This window comes from Physella acuta, unplaced genomic scaffold (genome assembly GCF_028476545.2).
Source record: "Physella acuta isolate Inbredline_101_S28 unplaced genomic scaffold, ASM2847654v3 ptg000591l, whole genome shotgun sequence".
Taxonomy (NCBI): Eukaryota; Metazoa; Mollusca; class Gastropoda; family Physidae; genus Physella; species Physella acuta.
Window position 1 is genome coordinate 44,763 of NW_026732110.1, and position 19,328 is coordinate 64,090.

General features: G+C 35.6%; 1 protein-coding gene across 1 annotated transcript in view; it reads left to right on the forward strand.

The window, feature by feature from the left end:
- LOC131947272 (ATP-dependent RNA helicase DDX1) overlaps nt 1-18,167 on the forward strand; it is a gene marked incomplete at its 5' end in the record, with an annotated part of 39,577 nt that extends 21,410 nt beyond the window's left edge. Inside the window, 2 exons of the mRNA XM_059308425.1 lie at nt 9,016-9,136; nt 17,339-18,167. Coding sequence (XP_059164408.1) covers nt 9,016-9,136; nt 17,339-17,466 — 249 coding nt within the window. The remainder of the gene's footprint in view (nt 1-9,015; nt 9,137-17,338) is intronic.
- Between the last annotated feature and the right edge of the window lie 1,161 nt (nt 18,168-19,328).

Below are 19,328 nucleotides of genomic sequence, written 5' to 3' on the forward strand. Positions count from 1 at the left end.
AATGGAAATGGCAAATATATTTTGGTATACACATTATCGTCTTACTTTTACACTTTAAGACCTCTAAAAATAGCATCAGCGAATGTACTCTTAAACTAGTTTTTTTGTTTGTTGTTGGTTGTTTAAACATGATAGTGTTAAAACAAGAATTTTTGCTGCGATTCTAAAGTAGGACATATCCAGTTTCCCACACTTAATTTAGATACAAGATAATTACATTATCGTTTTTAATAATTAACTTTCCAAATTTACTGATGTTTAAACATCACTTTCGTAAATAAAGGTGTCACATATCTATCAAATAAACACCAATGTATAGTCTACAACTCTACATTATGTAACTCGTTTTGTCGTGACGGCCTAAAGTCATATTACTTGGATTGTCGTGACTACGGTTGTAATCAGGTAGTTTTCCCAGAAAAATACTCAAACGAAAAACTGCGCAACGGAAAAATGCGCATATAGAAAAATGCCCATATACAAACTAATTATACTAATACACCTTAATGTCATATTTCGTTGAAATATGTTTTATCATGCTGCAATGTATTTGTAGCCACTCTTTTTTAATGTCTATAAATGATTGATTTAAGAAAACAAAAATTGCCCTTGCGCACTTTTTATTCGCTGTTTTCCGTTGCGCATCGTTCCGGTCACCATCAGGTAGTTGGCTGTGTGCATTGGTTGTATTCAAATCGCATTAGTCCTAATGTTTAGCAAATGCGTTGACTGCTGATACGGATAACAAACTAAGCGAACGTCATCAGTGGTTTCTGTAGACATTCCCTTTTGTCAGCATCACTCTCCTGTGTCCCAGCTTTAATCGTTTCTCTCCATTTAAAGTCATTTCAATGATGTATTTCAAAATACCCGTCAACGTCCATTAAAAAGGTGTTAGATTCCCGTTATTTCTGTACTGGTCCATTATGTTCTCACTCTTTGTCACTTAGTCCTGGTGCTATTTCCTTCATGATAAAAACATCAACCCTTTTTACTATGTCGGTGTGCTCGTCAGTAGCGTACGCAGGGGGGGAGCAGGGGGAGCGGCCGCTCCCCCTCTGGCCATTTTCAGCAAAGTGGCGCCTTTTTGGAAACTTTTTAAACTCAAAGTTTTAAACAATGATATTTGTTAAAAAATATTTTTGGTCGGCACATCTATGTAAATCACAAGATTTCTTTTCATGCAGCAATTAAGCATTATTGCAATAGTCTAGTAGTGTCTACGTTTACAACACATATTAACAGCTGCATCAGTTTGCCATATTGTCATAATACCACTGCTACTTATTTAAATCTATTTCTGTAATATATATATGTGTGTAAGATATATGTATGTTTAGAACAGTCATCTAAGAACTGACGCTATTTTCACTCTGAGTTAGCTATCCCTCCCCCCCCCCCCCCCGCCACACACCTCACCACCACAATTGTGTAGAGCGACATTAATGTCACACCATGGTATACACTGGGTTGGATAATTGACCTAAAGTGACCGGACAGTGGTGAATGAAGTTGAACCCATCCCCTCCCCCCAAACCACCCCGAACTGATCTGTTAAGTACATGTAGAAAAACGTGTAATGATGTACCAAAGTACCATGTCGCCAGAAAATTAGCTTTTTAAACGTAAAACTCTGTGAATATTGTTTTTGCAATTACCAGTAAAAAGGTGTGTGATCAATACAGTGATCTAACCCATACCTATCACTATGTTAAAAAAGGATCTTTAAAGAACACAAAGAAGCACTAGTTAATTAAATATATATGATCTGAACAAAAAAGAACGATTTTTAGTTAAATGTAGGCTGTTATTCCGAATGTTTTCCTATTATATTGAAAAGCGTGGTTTTATACCAACTCTGATTTTAAGAACTTTCATTATGCTGTAATACTTTAGCATTTATGATGACGATATATTAAATTATGATTATAGACAAAAACATTTTGTAAACACAAATAGTGTTAAACAATTTCATTATATTCTAAAGTAATTATTTATTTGTTTTGACATTTATAATTAAATGTGTAGATATATACATATTTATATTAAGCGAGTGATTATTTCCCCTATTTCACTTGTCTTAAATAATTTCCCAGGAATTATTATGTAAGAAATTTTTTTTTACAAGAATTACAAAATAGATTGTGTTACGTTCATTGATTTTGGTTGTAGTCTGTGTATATTTTTTTTTGTTTAGATTGATACAATTTTTTGTTTTGTCGGCCTACATTGTGTGTTTTTTCTTATTTCTTCAGAGTGCTACTTTCAATTTACTTTACATCATAGCGCAGTAATGACATACAGCTAGTAATTATATATATATATATATATATATATATATATATATATATATATATATAATACCCGTATATAGAACGTGTTAAAAATTCGGCGCCTTTTTAACTCTTTTCGCTCCCCCTAAAACGAAAACCTGGATACGCCTCTGGTGCTCGTCCTCATAAAGCCACGTCGTTTAGCATTATTTTATGTACAAGACCGTATCAAAAGATGAAGTTTTCAGTGATACGATGATTTACATTATGGACCTTGTCGAGGTCATCTTGTGGACCTTGTGGACCTTGTCGAGGTCATATTGTGAACCTTGTCGAGGACATCTTGTGAACCTTGTCGAGGTCATATTGTGAACCTTGTCGAGGTCATCTTGTGGACCTTTTCGAGGTCATCTTGTGGACCTTGTCGAGGACATCTTGTGGACCTTGTCGAGGACATCTTGTGGACCTTGTCGATGTCATCTTGTGGACCTTTTCGAGGTCATCTTGTGGACCTTGTCGAGGACATCTTGTGGACCTTGTCGAGGACATCTTGTGGACCTTGTCGAGGTCATCTTGTGGACCTTGTCGAGGTCATCTTGTGGACCTTGTCGAGGACATCTTGTGGACCTTGTCGAGGACATCTTGTGGACCTTGTCGAGGACATCTTGTGGACCTTGTCGAGGACATCTTGTGGACCTTGTCGAGGACATCTTGTGAACCTTGTCGAGGACATCTTGTGGACCTTGTCGAGGACATCTTGTGAACCTTGTCGAGGTCATCTTGTGAACCTTGTCGAGGACATCTTGTGGACCTTGTCGAGGACATCTTGTGGACCTTGTCGAGGACAACCTGGTCGTTCTAACAGCTCACATTTCGCTTTACTCGGGACGCTTAAAGTATATCACCAACTAGAAGGTAGAACAAAACATTATCGCCAAGAAGAGATACTTTTTCCGATGCCGACACGATAACAAGAGTACCTTTTGTTTTGGGATGACGAAATTTTATATATAAATATTATTTCAAATGTTTAGTTTTCTTTCAACTTTTGGCCGATTTCCTGTAACCGGAAGGGGAGTATGCACCAATTAAAAGCGAATAACTTAAGCACCTTTAAATATAGGTGGACGAAATTTTAAAAACAAGTATCAGATTGTATGCACAGGTTTTTATCAATTTTTGAACGATTTCCGATAATCGGAAGTGGTATCTACTCTAAAACCGTGGGAACATGATAACTTGAATACAGTTAGGTAGACAAAATTTCATATATAAGTGAAAGATGGCAAAATCTAAAAATATATATATATTAAAAAACACGTATTTTATCCATATTATATTATACTAGGCATACTGCCTAGCTTCGCTTAGGTTTTCAAAAAAAATAAGGAATTGAATAATTAATTAATAGGTGATTGGCTGCTATCTTAAATGCTTAGGGCCTAAATTTATACAGTGGAGTAATTTCATGCTAATCAAGTATTGAGAATATTCGCAAACTTATTACTCGCACGGTTATTAGAACTGCAAGGGGTTTCTCAATAGTATCAATCAAATATTATAATAAATTACTTTCTCAATTAATTTTTACAATTTCAGTACAATGCAAGACTTAATTTATAACAAAATATTTATTTAAAACAATGCTATACTCTATGATTTTTGTTTTTTCTTGAAAAGATAATACAAATTTTAAAAAAAATTATTACATTAAAAAGTTACTTCCCCTGTTCATAGACCAAACTAGAATACCCGTCATCCGTTGGATAACTGTGGGTTTCGGGGGTCATCAATCAAAAAACATCACGTCTGTCACTCAGAGGCAGAGCGACCCTTCCCGGCGCCCGGGGACAAAGTTTTCGATTTGAACCCCCCCCCCCCCCCCCCGCAAGATTTCGATTTGAACCCCCCCCCCCCCCTCAAACTTTTGATGTGCACCCCCCCCCCCCCCCACTCAAACTTTCGATTTGAACCCCCCTCAACCTTTCAATTTATTTTTCCAAACCATTTTGGCGCCCCAACATATGTCCCGACCCGCCCCCCCCCTTCCCCCATCCACCTCCCCCCGCCTCCCCTTCCCCCCCCCCCCCCACCGCCTCCCCTCCCCTACCGTCCCCCCCCCCTCCTCGCTACGCTACTGCAGTGTCACTTATCGTCACAAAAAACAGACCCCACATTCAAAAATATGTTTTTTATCTTTTAAAAACACCGAATAACACCGATTTCGGACTATCCCTTCATATACTGACGTCACATGTGACCTACTCAACTCTACTTCACCTGCCCAGTGTCCCGCCAAGTCTCAGACAACATGTATTTATCGTTTAAAAAACGATTCCAGCCGAGCATGTCTCTGACCACACTATCCTTTCATATGCTTAGGACAAAGAAACAGATGAACTCTACTTCACCTGCCCTGTATCTTGCCAAGTTCAGATAGGCAACTTTATCATTCACATCTAAAAAAAAAAAAAATTGAAAAAAAAAATCATTGACATATTGGTCTAGAACCTGTACCACCCGCATGAGAGCGGACTACGCTACAAACTTAGCTATTTACTCGTGACGTCACAAATGAATTTTTATACTATACTTTTGAGTCTCCGCGCATAGATCTAGATCTAAGTCTAGTAGTAGAATCTAGTAACTTTCACATCTAGGCTAGATCTAGATAGATCTAGATCTAGGCTAGATATAAGTGTTGGAACGTAATAAATACAGCAAACGGACGTATTGTTTAAGTTATAGCCGGCTGAAAATTAGCTTTGTAACGCGTTAAACTTTTGAATGGGCCACAAAGTCTATGATGGAGTCCGCCATTTTTATTGCACCAAAAAAGTAAACACATCAAGGGACGTCACTATCCCCACAAAGTTTATTCAAAGTATTAACATTTTTAAAAAAATACGGTTAATTTAACAATGAATAAATCAATAAATTAATTAACGTCTTTAAATAAATTTGTGATTAACAGTCTGTCTTAAAACAAAAAAATTTCTCTACCTACATACTATTTTACAGCTTTCCACGATGAGTGCAACCATGAGCAATAGTCAATCAGGCAAACAAACAAACAAACAAACAAAAAAACAAATAAATATTCAAACATGTAAACAAACTTGACTTTTAGTAGTATATAGATGACCAAATCTCGTATAATGAGAATTTCACTCGCGGTCACTTTTTAGCCCTCGTCGAGGGCTTTGAGTGAAACCGACAGTTTTCCCTAAAAGTCAAGCCAATTACCTAAGAGCATGCAAAAGATTAGCCAGATGTTAAGACGGTAAGTGCCCTCAAATCCGTTTTGAAACCACCCTCTGTTTTTCCCATACAATACAAAGATTATATAGGGAAATACGACTGGTCAGTTTTGACCCATTTAACGAATTTTCCCGGACATGGCGAGTTTTTTGTGACACCCCAAGGCGTTCTCCTACCACCTCACAAAATTTCAAGGAGGGTCGTCGGAGGAAATTTTTTTCGTAATATAGCCCATATAAGGCGCCGGTCAGTCGAGGTCAGTTTTGACCCCTTCCCCGTAGACTTTTCGGCCAACCGTCACCGTCCCTCGTGTTCTATCGCCCCAAGGCACCATCGTACCAAATTTGACGCGCCTGCGGCGCCGGGAAGTGCCCTAACGGGCACTTGACCACTTTGCTTTATATATATAGATATTTGAACCCAACTTACCAAACTCTAGCCCATTGTTTCCATCATGTCTATGCTACTATCAACTTTTATTAAAGTATTCTACTAAAAATCTCCCGTCTTGTAAATTATTTATTTTCCATATTTTTATTTAAATTTATTTCTCCGTCGTCTTTTGAGTAGACTATTACTCTGTTCCTATCGCATATTGAATCATTTGATGGCTGATTAAGACGCTTAGTAATTCGCACGCTTTTTCATTGCACAGTATAGTGACCCGGAGACTGTGTGGTTGAACGGTAGAGCGTTTGACCACTAGTCCGAAGGTCTTGAGTTGTGATCTCGGTTGGGACTCACGTTAGGGAAACGTAGGCGACTAACCATAGTGCTGAACATACGATCCATTCATATGCCGAGATGATTGAAACAGTTGAACTCTATTTCATCTGCCTCGTGTATCTTGGGCACGAACGGAAAAAAGATGAATATAGTTATAATGACCTAAGCTTTTTGTTATTTGTATATATTATTATTATTATATGTGTTTAATATCATTTTCTTTTCTCCTGTTAGTGCATGAACACAAAACATCTTCCACATCCGTATTCTTATTATGTACTAAAAGATAACTATTTATATTTTTATAAGCTTAATCGTTCTTTATTGGTAATGTATCCACTTTACAGTAAAAGACATATTGTTACATTTAAGTAATCGTATATAAGCCGGCTAAACAGCGAGAACATTATTTTGTAAAACATTGTTTGAAATCAAGATAAAAACTAATTGTTTTTGTTTTGCCATTTATGTAGACATGTGGTTTTTTGTGTTACCTAGTGCATGCAAAGAAACTACATTATCCTAATATATAAAACGCCATGTGCGCTCTTCTCTCTCTCTCTCTCTCTCTCTCTCTCTCTCTCTCTCTCTCTCTCTCTCTCTCTCTCTGTCTGTCCGCAAAATATTTTCGCCGGACATCACGTCAGAAACGGCAGCGATATATGGAGAACTTTATACGGACTTTTGTTGAAAATAATATGTTAGATGTTTTAAATGTATAACCACAATTTTATTTAAAGAAGAAAAATAAAAATTAAAGGCGTATTCGAATGTAGAGAAACAGTATTATTTATGCAACCGGAAAAGCATTAATATATGTGAAAAAGAACGCATAAAACTGTGACGTCACTATTGCTTATACATTAACTAATGACGTCATCTGCCGTGTTTAGAATAAAAAGAAATGAACTATTTAATTCAAATTTGATTTAGATCTACGTACACTATGAAATGTATACAATCAGAGTTTCTTCCAGGCATCTCTTCGGGGGGGCGAAGCCCCCCCGAAAATTTTTTACCGCCCCCCCCCCCGAACGAAATGAAATTTATATATTTTATATATTATAGAAAATATATACTTTTAACAGTGTCCGCCCCCCCCGAAGAAAGTTTACCGCCCCCCCCCCCCCCCCCCCCCGAAGATTTCAAGTGCCCGCCCGGAGAAAAAAGTCTGGAAGAAACACTGTATACAATACAATTTTTCCGGCCTAAACTCATAAAATTTATTTTATGTATTTGGATTCTAGATCTAGAGATTCTAGATCTAGACTAAATCTAAATCTACGCAATAACTAGATCTAGCTAGACGTAGGACGTAGACGCTAAGATCTAGATTTAGACTCTAACTTCTCTAAAATCAATTCCAAAAATAAATTTCTATATTAGGACTAAACTATTTCAAGACTTATTTATTTTATACAAAATCTTTGTTTGGAACTGGCTAATTTGGGATAAATAAATTAATTTGAAAGAATAGGCATATTCGCGTAAGTTAAGATTTTAAAATACGTGTTTCATTCCCCGTATTTTATAAGGTGCCTAAATAGCGGAGATGTTAGTGTACATTAAACCACGTAGGTGGTGCGGGTTCGAGACACACCAAGTCAACTTGGTTAATGTATTTTTTTTTATTATGCTCGGGCTAAACTTAAAAAAAAAAAATTCTTTTAGGAATCTAGATCTAGATCTAGATTGTCGGGTGTCCGATAGGGCACTTCCCGGCGCCGCAGGCGCTTCAAATTTGGCAGGATCTTGCCTTGGGGCGACAGAACACGGGGGCCGGTTGGCCGAAAAGTCTACGATGAGGGGGTCAAAACTGACCTCGACTGACCGGTACCTTATATGAGCTATAAATCGAAAAAAAATGTCCACGGAGGAACCTCTTCATAACTCTTGAGGTCGTAGACCGACCCTCGGGCGAATTAATTAAGCATTCAAATTCTCAATGTTTTCGAAAGCCTAAGCGAAGCTGGGCAGCATGCCTAGTTATGTTTATAAAGGCGACAAGCAACGATCGTGAATCTCTCGGATGTTTCCATAGATTGGAGATATAAATAATCTGGAATAGATGTAGTTTTATGAAGGCTGGAGGCAACGGCCCACACATAACCTTCATCTTTCATGTACTCAAGTACAATCTCATTTTACCCAAGCTGTATAAGTGGGAGGAGACATTTTTAAATCTTGGATTCTCCAGCTCTAATCATAAGTTGTGGGGCAAGCTTTCTATTTTTTAATGCGCTTCAGTCAAATAGCTTGAGAGCGAACATCTCTACGTTAATCATTTAATGCATATGTACATACAACAATTATAAAAAGATTTACATTAACATGCTTTTTAACAGCACTAGTAATATGAAAAGAAAAAACACTTTTGTTGCTTTATTTAAATATAATATTAAAAGCATGGTCGCTATTTTATGCTAAGTGATTTCATTAACAATTAATGCTTGTTCTATCAGTCTAAAGCAAGACAGATCGTTTTAGTTTTTGTAATAAAAAAGCTTTTACAAAGATACTTCACGACCTAACTGAATTCTGGCTTAGTCAATCAGAGTTGGGTAGACCTAAACGCTGGGGTAGGGAACCGAATTCAAGACTTTCTGAAGTCGTGAGCTCTACAGTTCAGCTTCACTGTTCATCTATATCAACACATAGTTAAGGAGTGTTTATCAAAACTTTGTTCAAGCACATAGCTTAATATAATTTTGAACTAAATAGATGTGTTTAACCTAAAACTGCTTTATTTCTCAAGCTGCTGAATGACGTTGAGGACCACTTGGATGTGACCATCGATAGAATTAGTACCGACATGAAAGTCCCGATCAACGAGTTTGACGGGAAAGTTACTTACGGAGAACGTCGAAAAGCCGGAGGTAAGTTTGTCTCTAGCCCCAGCTACACACAAAACCCGTATGCTCGCTTATGAAGTGTTCTTACCATTTCTAGTTAACTTAGCCCAAACTACTCACAAACCTTTATTTGGATTATTGATCACTGACAAAGTTGTTCTTACCTGTTCTAGTTAACCGATATACCTCTGCCCTATATCCACTGATCCATAGATTAATAATCATCTGTCGACTGCATTGACCAAGCGGATTACTTTTGTCTTACATAAGCCATAACCAACGCGTGTTAATATTACGGACTTAAATGCACACTGCTGCTCTGGTTTGATAAATTAAATAGCATGCCCACAATCAATTTAATTGTCTATTGATTCTCCGCTTCCAATGTAGTAGAAAAAGGGCAAAGTTGTAAATGTATTCTCTGATTGTGGCTTGTGAACTCGTCCAAACAGTAAATATGTCTTTAAACTAATGGACGCGCGTGCTGAGGCCTGTTTAAATTATGCTGTATGACAGTTAAGCTGATTTCTAAATTAGATCTAATCTAGTACCAATTAACTTGGCCACGGCAGCAATTTGTGTGATCATCGATTGGGAGCGTTCAGCTGAATCACTACCTCACACTCCAGTTATAAGAAATAATGTGTCCTGTCTAAATTATTATTATACTCAGAGGATTTAAAAAAAAAATGAAACACGTTATTTCTCCTTTTGCCTACATTTTCTGATTTGACTGTAGTTGATTAGGTTTATTGCTTAAATTAATGTGCTATTTTCGGCTTATCGTTATGAATGTTAAAACGTGTTTGAACGGTAATCATTTAAATGAGTGAAATAAATCTTTCTCGGTGAATCTCGTTAGAGCCCGTAATTAGCTAATTGACGACAGTGCTTGAATAAAAAAACAACAACCTTTATTTACTTTTCAGCACTTCGCAGTTGTCGGCCGAAATGTACTACATGCTTATGTTCTAAGCTTTGAGCATAACAATACTAGAGGGTCAATGTCTCTAGTAGAAATTATAAAACTTTTTTAGTCCACCATGCTACATTCTTAGATACACAAACTAATGCCGCCTTAAGAAACTATACATGTATGCTAATTGTATAAGCTTCACTAAGAACGGTTAAAATAGTATATCCAAGAAGCTATTAATACATATATTGGACTTCAATTTAACTAGCTTTTATTAGTTTTTGGGCGGTTGGCAGATCCGGTGAGCCCCGGCGCCCACATGAGCACTAGAGCACCAACATTTGTTACAACGAGCATCATCCCTTATGGATACGGTGGGCTATTGAAATCAAGCACACTGGGCTCTCTATTAGCACTCTGGCATCTATATTTTATTTAAAGAGCGCCCGACACGAAGGATTCGGCAGTCTTCTAAAATCTATTACCAAACGACCGAAATGGCAGCGCCCTGTGTTTTACCTCACCCTTATGGAGGTTGACACTGTAGGTCTTTGGTGTTGCTGATGCAATATGCATCTGTTATTACAACAACGATAGCGATAGGTGGAGACAGAAATGTAGGTCACTCGTCCTAACTTTTATTAATTTATTAACTTGTACTTGGTAATGCTTATCAAATTAATCTTTATAAAAACAATGTGTACCCCATTTGGAGCCCCTCTGATAAGCGCCCGGGTTTGCCGTCCTCCTGTAGCTACGCCATTGTGCCCTCTCCCTTCCACCATCCTGGGAAGGGGGTGTTCTTTACCACTGATTCTTAACAATTGTTTATTTTCTTTTGAATAAACGGTTGCGCCAACAATTAAATCCGTAGTAGTCTCTTCTATTAAGACTGTATATAATTAAAAATGCAGCTCAAAAGATGTTTTCTTTCTTTCAACTCTGTTGGCGCCACCTAAGAGTCGATGCTGGTACTGGCCGCTGCAGTCGCCCTACCCTAGCTAAGCCTCTGGTTGTTGGAATATAAGTCCTAATATTGAGATAATACAATGTTCTAAATCCTCACTATCGATTTTGTAATTAATGTACCAACAAAGTAGTGTTTCTCTCTATCTTGGGCTCACCACGGGTTTTTACTTTCTCGTATATACGAAGTATAGAGAAAGTCTTGTAATCGTGCAAAAAAAAAAAAAATCGAGATTTTTGCAAATCTCGACGTTTTAGGTCTCCCTGAGTCGGAAAAACATAGTTTTGTAATCTTGTGTGTCTGAGTGTAAACACGATAACTTGATTAGGCTACCGTTACAGCTAGGTTGATGAAATTTCATATATAAGTATTATATTAAAAAAACGCATGTGAATTTACAAATGTACAAATAATATTCCGCACTATTATGCACATTTTATTTGGCGTTCACTTGGTGTGCAATTCTTTTTTTCTACGAGATTTTATTCTATTTTAAAAATTTTAAGTATTTAAAATGGATTAAATATCATGTCTATATCCCGAGTTGCAATCAGCTGTTGTTTCATATAAGAAAATTCGAGAAAGTTTAGGGAAGATCACTCCCGGTTTATTAAATTTAGGTTTTTCAAAAATGTTTATCTTTGGAGATACCTTTATGCACGCTTTAATTCATCAATACATTTATAAATGCATGGTATATACAGATTTTTATTACACCCATAATACTAATGTATCGATGTCTTTAGTCAGTCAGCATTACACAGACAGTGTTCCTACGTATACATCGTCCATTATATTATAGGCGTGTTAAAGGTTTTTAAAGGTTATGATAATGTCAAAACGCGATACATGTCATTTTAAACGTCTGATATTAAAACTAGGTACTCAAACGTTCAGAGTTGATAGCATTCAATGTCCATTACATTAAAACTTTCAATTTAACATGGTCCAAAAGAAATCTTATAAACTTTATGTTTGCAATCGGTACCAATAAAGTAAGCGAATTGTAAATATGCGTCAACCAGCCGGTTACATGTATTGAATTTTGTCATCGTACGATAAGAGTTGTTGACATCACTCCATCAGATGGTTTGTGTCCAAGCTGCTTCCAACTTTTAGCACTTACTAAAGTCTTTAAAAACAGATTAGGTTCCTGTTGTAGTATGGCCCAGCATCTAGAATATAAACGAAAACACTGAGATTAAAAAAACCTCTTAGTGGACATCCGGATCTTAAAACGCAGTAGATGGAGATAATTGTACAACACCCCGGTAAACACGCTTTGTGCTATAAAATATACAACGACATTAACACTAACACTAGGTGCCATCAAGTCATGCGGAAGAATGTACCCAACGCCACTAAAGTGTTTTCTAGTGAAACCGCCAGTCTTTGAGTAGTCGTTCATTCTGGTGGTCAACTATCGTACGGTTCCCCATTGACTGACTTAATCCACCAATAGTGAGATGTCCTAGTGGATGGGACTCTCTCCCGTGGGTATTATACACAGAGGAGTGCTAGACAACATGTGGGCGACCAGACGGAAAGCAATAACACAACTTACAGAGGTTTAGCAACTTGGATAGAACATGAATCTGCGAGTAGGACGATTTTATCTTATGCTGACGTTATTTACAATCAAACTTCCGTTGCAACTTGTACATCATATTGCTTTCGTTAATCAATTTCCATGGTTACACTTTTATCTAACATTCGAGTAAATTGTTCCTTTGTACGTATAGAAATAAACACATTAAAAGTTATTTTATATCATCCATTATATATATATATATATATATATATATATATATATATATATATATATATATATATATATATATATGTATGTATATATATATATATATGTATGTATATATATATATATATATATATATATATATATATATATATATATATATATATGTATGTATGTATGTATGTATGTATGTATATATATATATATATATATATATATATATATATATATATATATATATATATATATATATATATATATATATATATATATATATATATATATATATATATATATATATATATATATATATATATATATATATATATATATATATATATATATATATATATATATATATATATATATACACACAATATATATATATATATACACACAATATATATATATATATATATATATATATATATATTAAAATCAATGTATATGTGTCTGTTTGTCTTTTATGCATTACTACACTTTTCATCCGATCGCCATGAAACTTTTGGAAGTTGTTGAGAATACTGATGAGGAGGTATTTGCGAAAAAGAAATCAAATTCGCATGGGTGGCGCCCCAGCAGGCCACGATTCAATTATTCTGTAAATACGGTATATAAAAAATAAAAGCCGATTGCGGTTTGACACCGTTGATCCGATCGCCATGAAACTTTTGGGGAGTTGATGGGAATACTCCAGGGAAGGTTTCAGCGAGAGAAAAAAAAGGAGCGTGCGATTTTTGTCATTACACGGTTTTTGCGGCCAGACTTCCATAGCGGCTATCTTAGCACTTGGTATTCGTTAATCGGGCGTCCTGCATAGTGGGTTAGGGGTACTACTATATTAAGCGGTAAAACTTCAACAGGTGAAGCCACGGGCGCCCCGGCTATTACGTGACCCGAAGCGCCCCGGGCTCCCATGTGAGCACTATGGAGCCTACGTTCGTTTTTTTTTTAAAAAAAAAGGCTCGATGAGCAACAATAAACGTTGACTATATCGAATCAGGCGCGTCCTCCGGCGCCCCGGTGCGATTTGGCACCCTGTGCTATCCTGTGGGCACTATGGAGCCTACGTTAGTTTTAAGGAGCACCCTGCAATATTGACAAGGCTGCACACGACACTCGATGATTAAATTTAAATTACATATTTTAACCCTTTCCTAATTTAGTAATTTAACCTATTTCATAGCAAAGTATATCCATCGTGAGATAAGAAGTCACACAAAAATATGCTCTAACTCATTTCGGGCCTCATATAATCGTTTTATCAAACGTCTTTATCTCATTTATACTCACTAAAAATTGTGAAAAGAGTAACTTCATAACTGGCAAGCTGGTCAAAAGTATACTCGGACGTTTTCTATGTTTACTGTTTTCCGTATTTGTTTTATTCTTATATTTTTTTTATATTAATAATTTTGAATACATTTCTTTTTTTTTTTTTTTGTTGTCATTCTTTAGTATGTCTTATTTTAATAATAGATAGATATAGAATTGCTTTTTAATCTGCTTAGTAAAAAACTATTTAAATGAGATTTATGGGCACTTCTATTAGACTATTTAAGGAGCAGCGATAAGTCATGGAATTGATTTGAAAGTTTGCGTATCTTTCACACTACAGCTCTTGTAACTTTTTTTTTTGTCTATGCAGTATTTTGTGTTAGTTATTGTAGAAAAATCAGTGACGTGGTAGATCAAAGTAAAAAAAAAGTTGTTTTTTTTTGGTCGGATTATGTACCCCTAAACGGCATGCTCCCCCCCCCCCTCTCCCCCCCCCCCCGCATTGCGGTGTCTGGCAGTATGGTAGTTCCGCCCCTGGTTTGATCATAAACTACATAACTAGTGATTTGTGATCTGCCCACATGAGAATTAGTTAAGTAGATTACAAGGTATTTCATAAATAAAAACTCACTAGTACTGTGCTAATTTATACCCGTGTGAGCTGCTTATCGTAAGAGTTCTGCAATATGAGCCAGCAAATGATTTATTCTCTCTACTAGACTGATGGTATGTGGTATCCCTTTGGGGGTTTCGATTGAGTTATGCGTCGGTCGCAAGGATGCTTTTGTTGGAATAATTCTACTGAAGATACTTATCACAAAAGTGCATCATTTTAGTCTGGCTCATCTATTGTATTCACACCCGCTCACCATACGTTATATGTATCTCGGTGATAGTGTAATAGTTTTAGTAACGTAATAGACTATGGTAAAACATATAGTATTAGTGGCATTAATAAAGTGTGTGTGTGGGGGGGGGGGGTGGCGGAATATACGTATATTGTCATTTCACCTGGACGCAGAGAGAGATAGAGAGAGAGAGAGAGGGGGGGGAGAGATTTTGCTATGCCCCTATTGACACTAACAATTTATTTATTATTTTTTAACTTTAGCTTCATATTCATTAAAGCAATTTAATTTGTTCTATATTTGGTACCATCATTATTTTTTTTTAAACCGTAACTCATTTCGACTAATATTACAATTTGTCATTAAAGAAAGTATAATAATTTTATATAGAGTGTATAGAAACCGTGAAATTAAACGCATGCATTAAGATATGAAACTATCACTTCTCGATCTTTCTTTGTTAGTATGGTTTGAAGGAGATTTTCGTGTGAAAAAATAGGAACCTTCAGAAAATTCATTAAAATAAACTTGACAATCTCATTATCACCAACAAAAGCTTGCTAAATATTTTACGGCTTATATTTTCACATCCTGTGTTTTAAACCTCTGGACTACCGTAAGCTGTCGAAGTATAAATTATCATTTAAATTCGAGCAGAACTATGTTTACGCCATTCCCAAAAGTGTATATGTATGTATATATATATATATATATATATATATATATATATATATATATATATATATATATATATATAACGGTCCAAATATTATAATCTTGATGATGTATACAGAATGTTTATTAAACTACTCAGCTAATGCCATTGGTCGTTATTACGTTAATAAGAATCTGACCAAATGAAATAAATATAATAGTATATGCTGACATTTGGTTAAACTCTGTCAGTACTGGTAAACATGTTTACATTTCCAAAGATATCAATAGTTTTCTATTCAACTGACTATCATTTTACAGTATCTCGGTCTCTCAAAGCCTGGTCCGTTCTTGAGAAACATAAGCTATGTCCGTATTTTATTGTGTAGAGAAACAAAGTATAGATATTTAGCTTGTTCTGTAAGCTTACAAAGGGATGATCTCTACAAAGAGAATTACAGTTGTCGTAAATTCTTTGTCTATTGCAGGTTTACTTTGTGTAATGTACATAATCTCTTTAATAAAAGTACATCTTTTCAGATACGTGCTTTTGTAACAAGCTTTTATTTTAACTTGATTCTTCATGCTTTTTTTTTATTACTTCGTACTTGATTCGTCTATTGTGCTTGTTCCCTAACTTGGAACATTGGTCAAGACCAGATGACAATGTAATGTGACATAAACTTAGACACAATAAAATTATTAATTAAAAAAAAAAATAATGAAAATACTTATCTTTATTCACTTTTTTATTTTATTAAAATATGATTTATTTAAAACTTTTTTTATATTTGTGTAAAAGGTGGTACATTACTATAAATTTAAATAATAACGTCTTCTTCTTTTTAATCCTTATTATATAAAAGCTTGTTATTATAAGCATTTTTAAAAGTTAAACTTCAATGATAATGACACATTTGTTAACTAATCTTTACTGAGTCTGGTAACATCAAGTTGACCCAAGACATGTTTGGTACCTGTCCTTTAATGAGTCTGGTAACATCAAGTTGTTTGACCCTATGACATGTTTGGTACCTGTCCTTTAATGAGTCTGGTAACATCCAAGTTGTTTGACCCAAGACATGTTTGGTACCTGTCCTTTACTGAGTCTGGTAACATCAAGTTGTTTGACCCAAGACATGTCTGACCATTCCTTATTGAGACCTGTAACATCATGTTGTTTGACCCTATGACATGTTTGAATCATTCCTTATTGAGACCTGTAACATCACGTTGTTTGACCCAAGACATGTCTGAACCATTCCTTATTGAGACCTGTAACATCAAGTTGTTTGACCCTATGACATGTTTGAATCATTCCTTATTGAGACCTGTAACATCATGTTGTTTGACCCAAGACTTGTCTGAATCATTCCTTATTGAGACCTGTAACATCAAGTTGTTTGACCCTATGACATGTTTGAATCATTCCTTATTGAGACCTGTAACATCACGTTGTTTGACCCAAGACATGTTTGAATAATTCCTTATTGAGACCTGTAACATCACGTTGTTTGACCCAAGACATGTTTGAATCATTCCTTATTGAGACCTGTAACATCAAGTTGTTTGACCCTATGACATGTTTGAATCATTCCTTATTGAGACCTGTAACATCAAGTTGTTTGACCCTATGACATGTTTGAATCATTCCTTATTGAGACCTGTAACATCAAGTTGTTTGACCCTATGACATGTCTGAATCATTCCTTATTGAGACCTGTAACATCAAGTTGTTTGACCCTATGACATGTCTGAATCATTCCTTATTGAGACCTGTAACATGAACATTTATTCTCTCTCACAGGGAGCATGTACAAGGGACACGTGGAGTTTCTGGCTCCTACCGTAGCAGAACTTGCCCAGCTAGAGAAGAAAGCTCAAACCACTTTCATTGACCTCAAGTATAAGAAGAAGTTCGCCAATAGACAGTAAATGTTTAACAGTTGTGAAATGTATTCTCAATTCAGCATTTGTTTTGTTTTATTTTAAATGCTTTTTTTCTGTTTTGATTGTTTAAATTAGTATTTGGTCAGTGTTTTAACTTGATTTAACTAAAGCTGTTTACTAAACCAGCGTTATTGCCTATTTTGTAATTGTGTTATTTGAACTTATTCAGTCCTGAAATTTCGGAAAATAGAGATGGCAAAGTTTACTATAAGCAATACAAACCTCTTGCTAAATAACAACTGGGTTCCGCTCAGTAGACTATATTGGTCACTAAGACTTAATATTCCTTACTCTTTTTTTTTGTTTCTTTTTAACTGGTGTATTTATTAAACATTCTGATAATATAATTGTGTTAGTCTTAATTTCATTGAACTAAATTTGCATTAGACTTTAAGGATTGTTTTTAATAAAATGTTACTATTATTTATTATTTTCCCTATGCTAAAAAGCTAAGTTATGCTATTTTTAAAGCAATAAGCTGATTAGTATAATAATAACCTGAATATTTTTAATTATTAAAATTTACCAACAGTTTTGATTTTGCTTAAATCGGTACATAGAAAGGGCATAACTTATTTTATGACATTTGATGCATGCTGGTAGTCTTTGTAGATAACTAAAGAAGTGGCTAGACAGGATGTGTCAAAACTTAAACATGTACCTGTTTTTCATTTGTAATAAATTACCTGTTAGAGTTAATGAATCAAAATGTTGTTTAGTGATTGTCAACAGTAATGCAGCTTAGATTATTGCCACCACATATCATTCTGTGTAAATAAAACTTCATTTTGTATGAAGTACTGCAGCTACCGTGTAGTATTAGTAGTAGTAGTAGGACACAATGTTTACAGCCAAACACGGATGTTTTTTTAAAATCTTGGTTAACTGATATAGTTGGCAGACAACTTTAAATAAATCTTCTATATTTGGTGTCGATTAAAATGTCAGCAAGTGGAAGATAAACAGTACTTCACAAGACAGTGAGGTATAGAAAGGAAGAAATGCTATGATGCACATCGATGTCTTGTGAGAAATGTGGTATGATGTGTCATCCGATAGCTACACATTGGTGCCATACAGGACGAGAGGGCGTGATATAATGAGAAAACAGAGAGAAATGGATCTAGTCGGATGGATCGTCAGATGGACTTGGGGTGATCGATACACGGGGATAGCTGAAGCTGCTTGTCTCGATTGATGCAATCTATCTGAGACCGTCAAAATGATATGGGATAGACAGTATCTTGGAGAGTCAGGCTAATAAGTGAGACTGCTTATCTAGATAGACAATATCTTTGATTCCAGCTAGTAAGTGAGACTGCTTATATAAATATACTGTATCTTAAATAGTCAAACTAATAAGTGAGACTGCTTATCTAGTTAAATAGACAATATCTTGTGAAGTCGCGCTGATAGGTGAGGCTGCTTGTCTAGATAGACAGGCTGTATCTTATTCTTAGGCTGTAGAACAGGATACATGGATTTCGAGAAAAAGAGGAAAAACCCAAATCATTGACCATGAGCGCAAATCAAAAACACTCAAATACCATTCGTATCTGGTCAAATAAAGCTTTAAACGTACTTTACCAAATGTTACAGTCCTCTAATAAGCGACCTTTATTTTTTACCTAATAGATAAGACATCTTTGATCCATCTGGGTGTTGACAGATAATCGGTCCTAACATATCTAAGACATTCTGCTTTCAAATGACATGAAATCAATGGGTGCTTAAGTGAGGGCAGCGTGCATGTCAATAAATTAGCGTTGAAACCCGTCTCCTACGACAAGTGATTATCTCATGAGTAGGCTTTGGCTTTTAAGGGGCAAGACCTCTGACAACTGGAA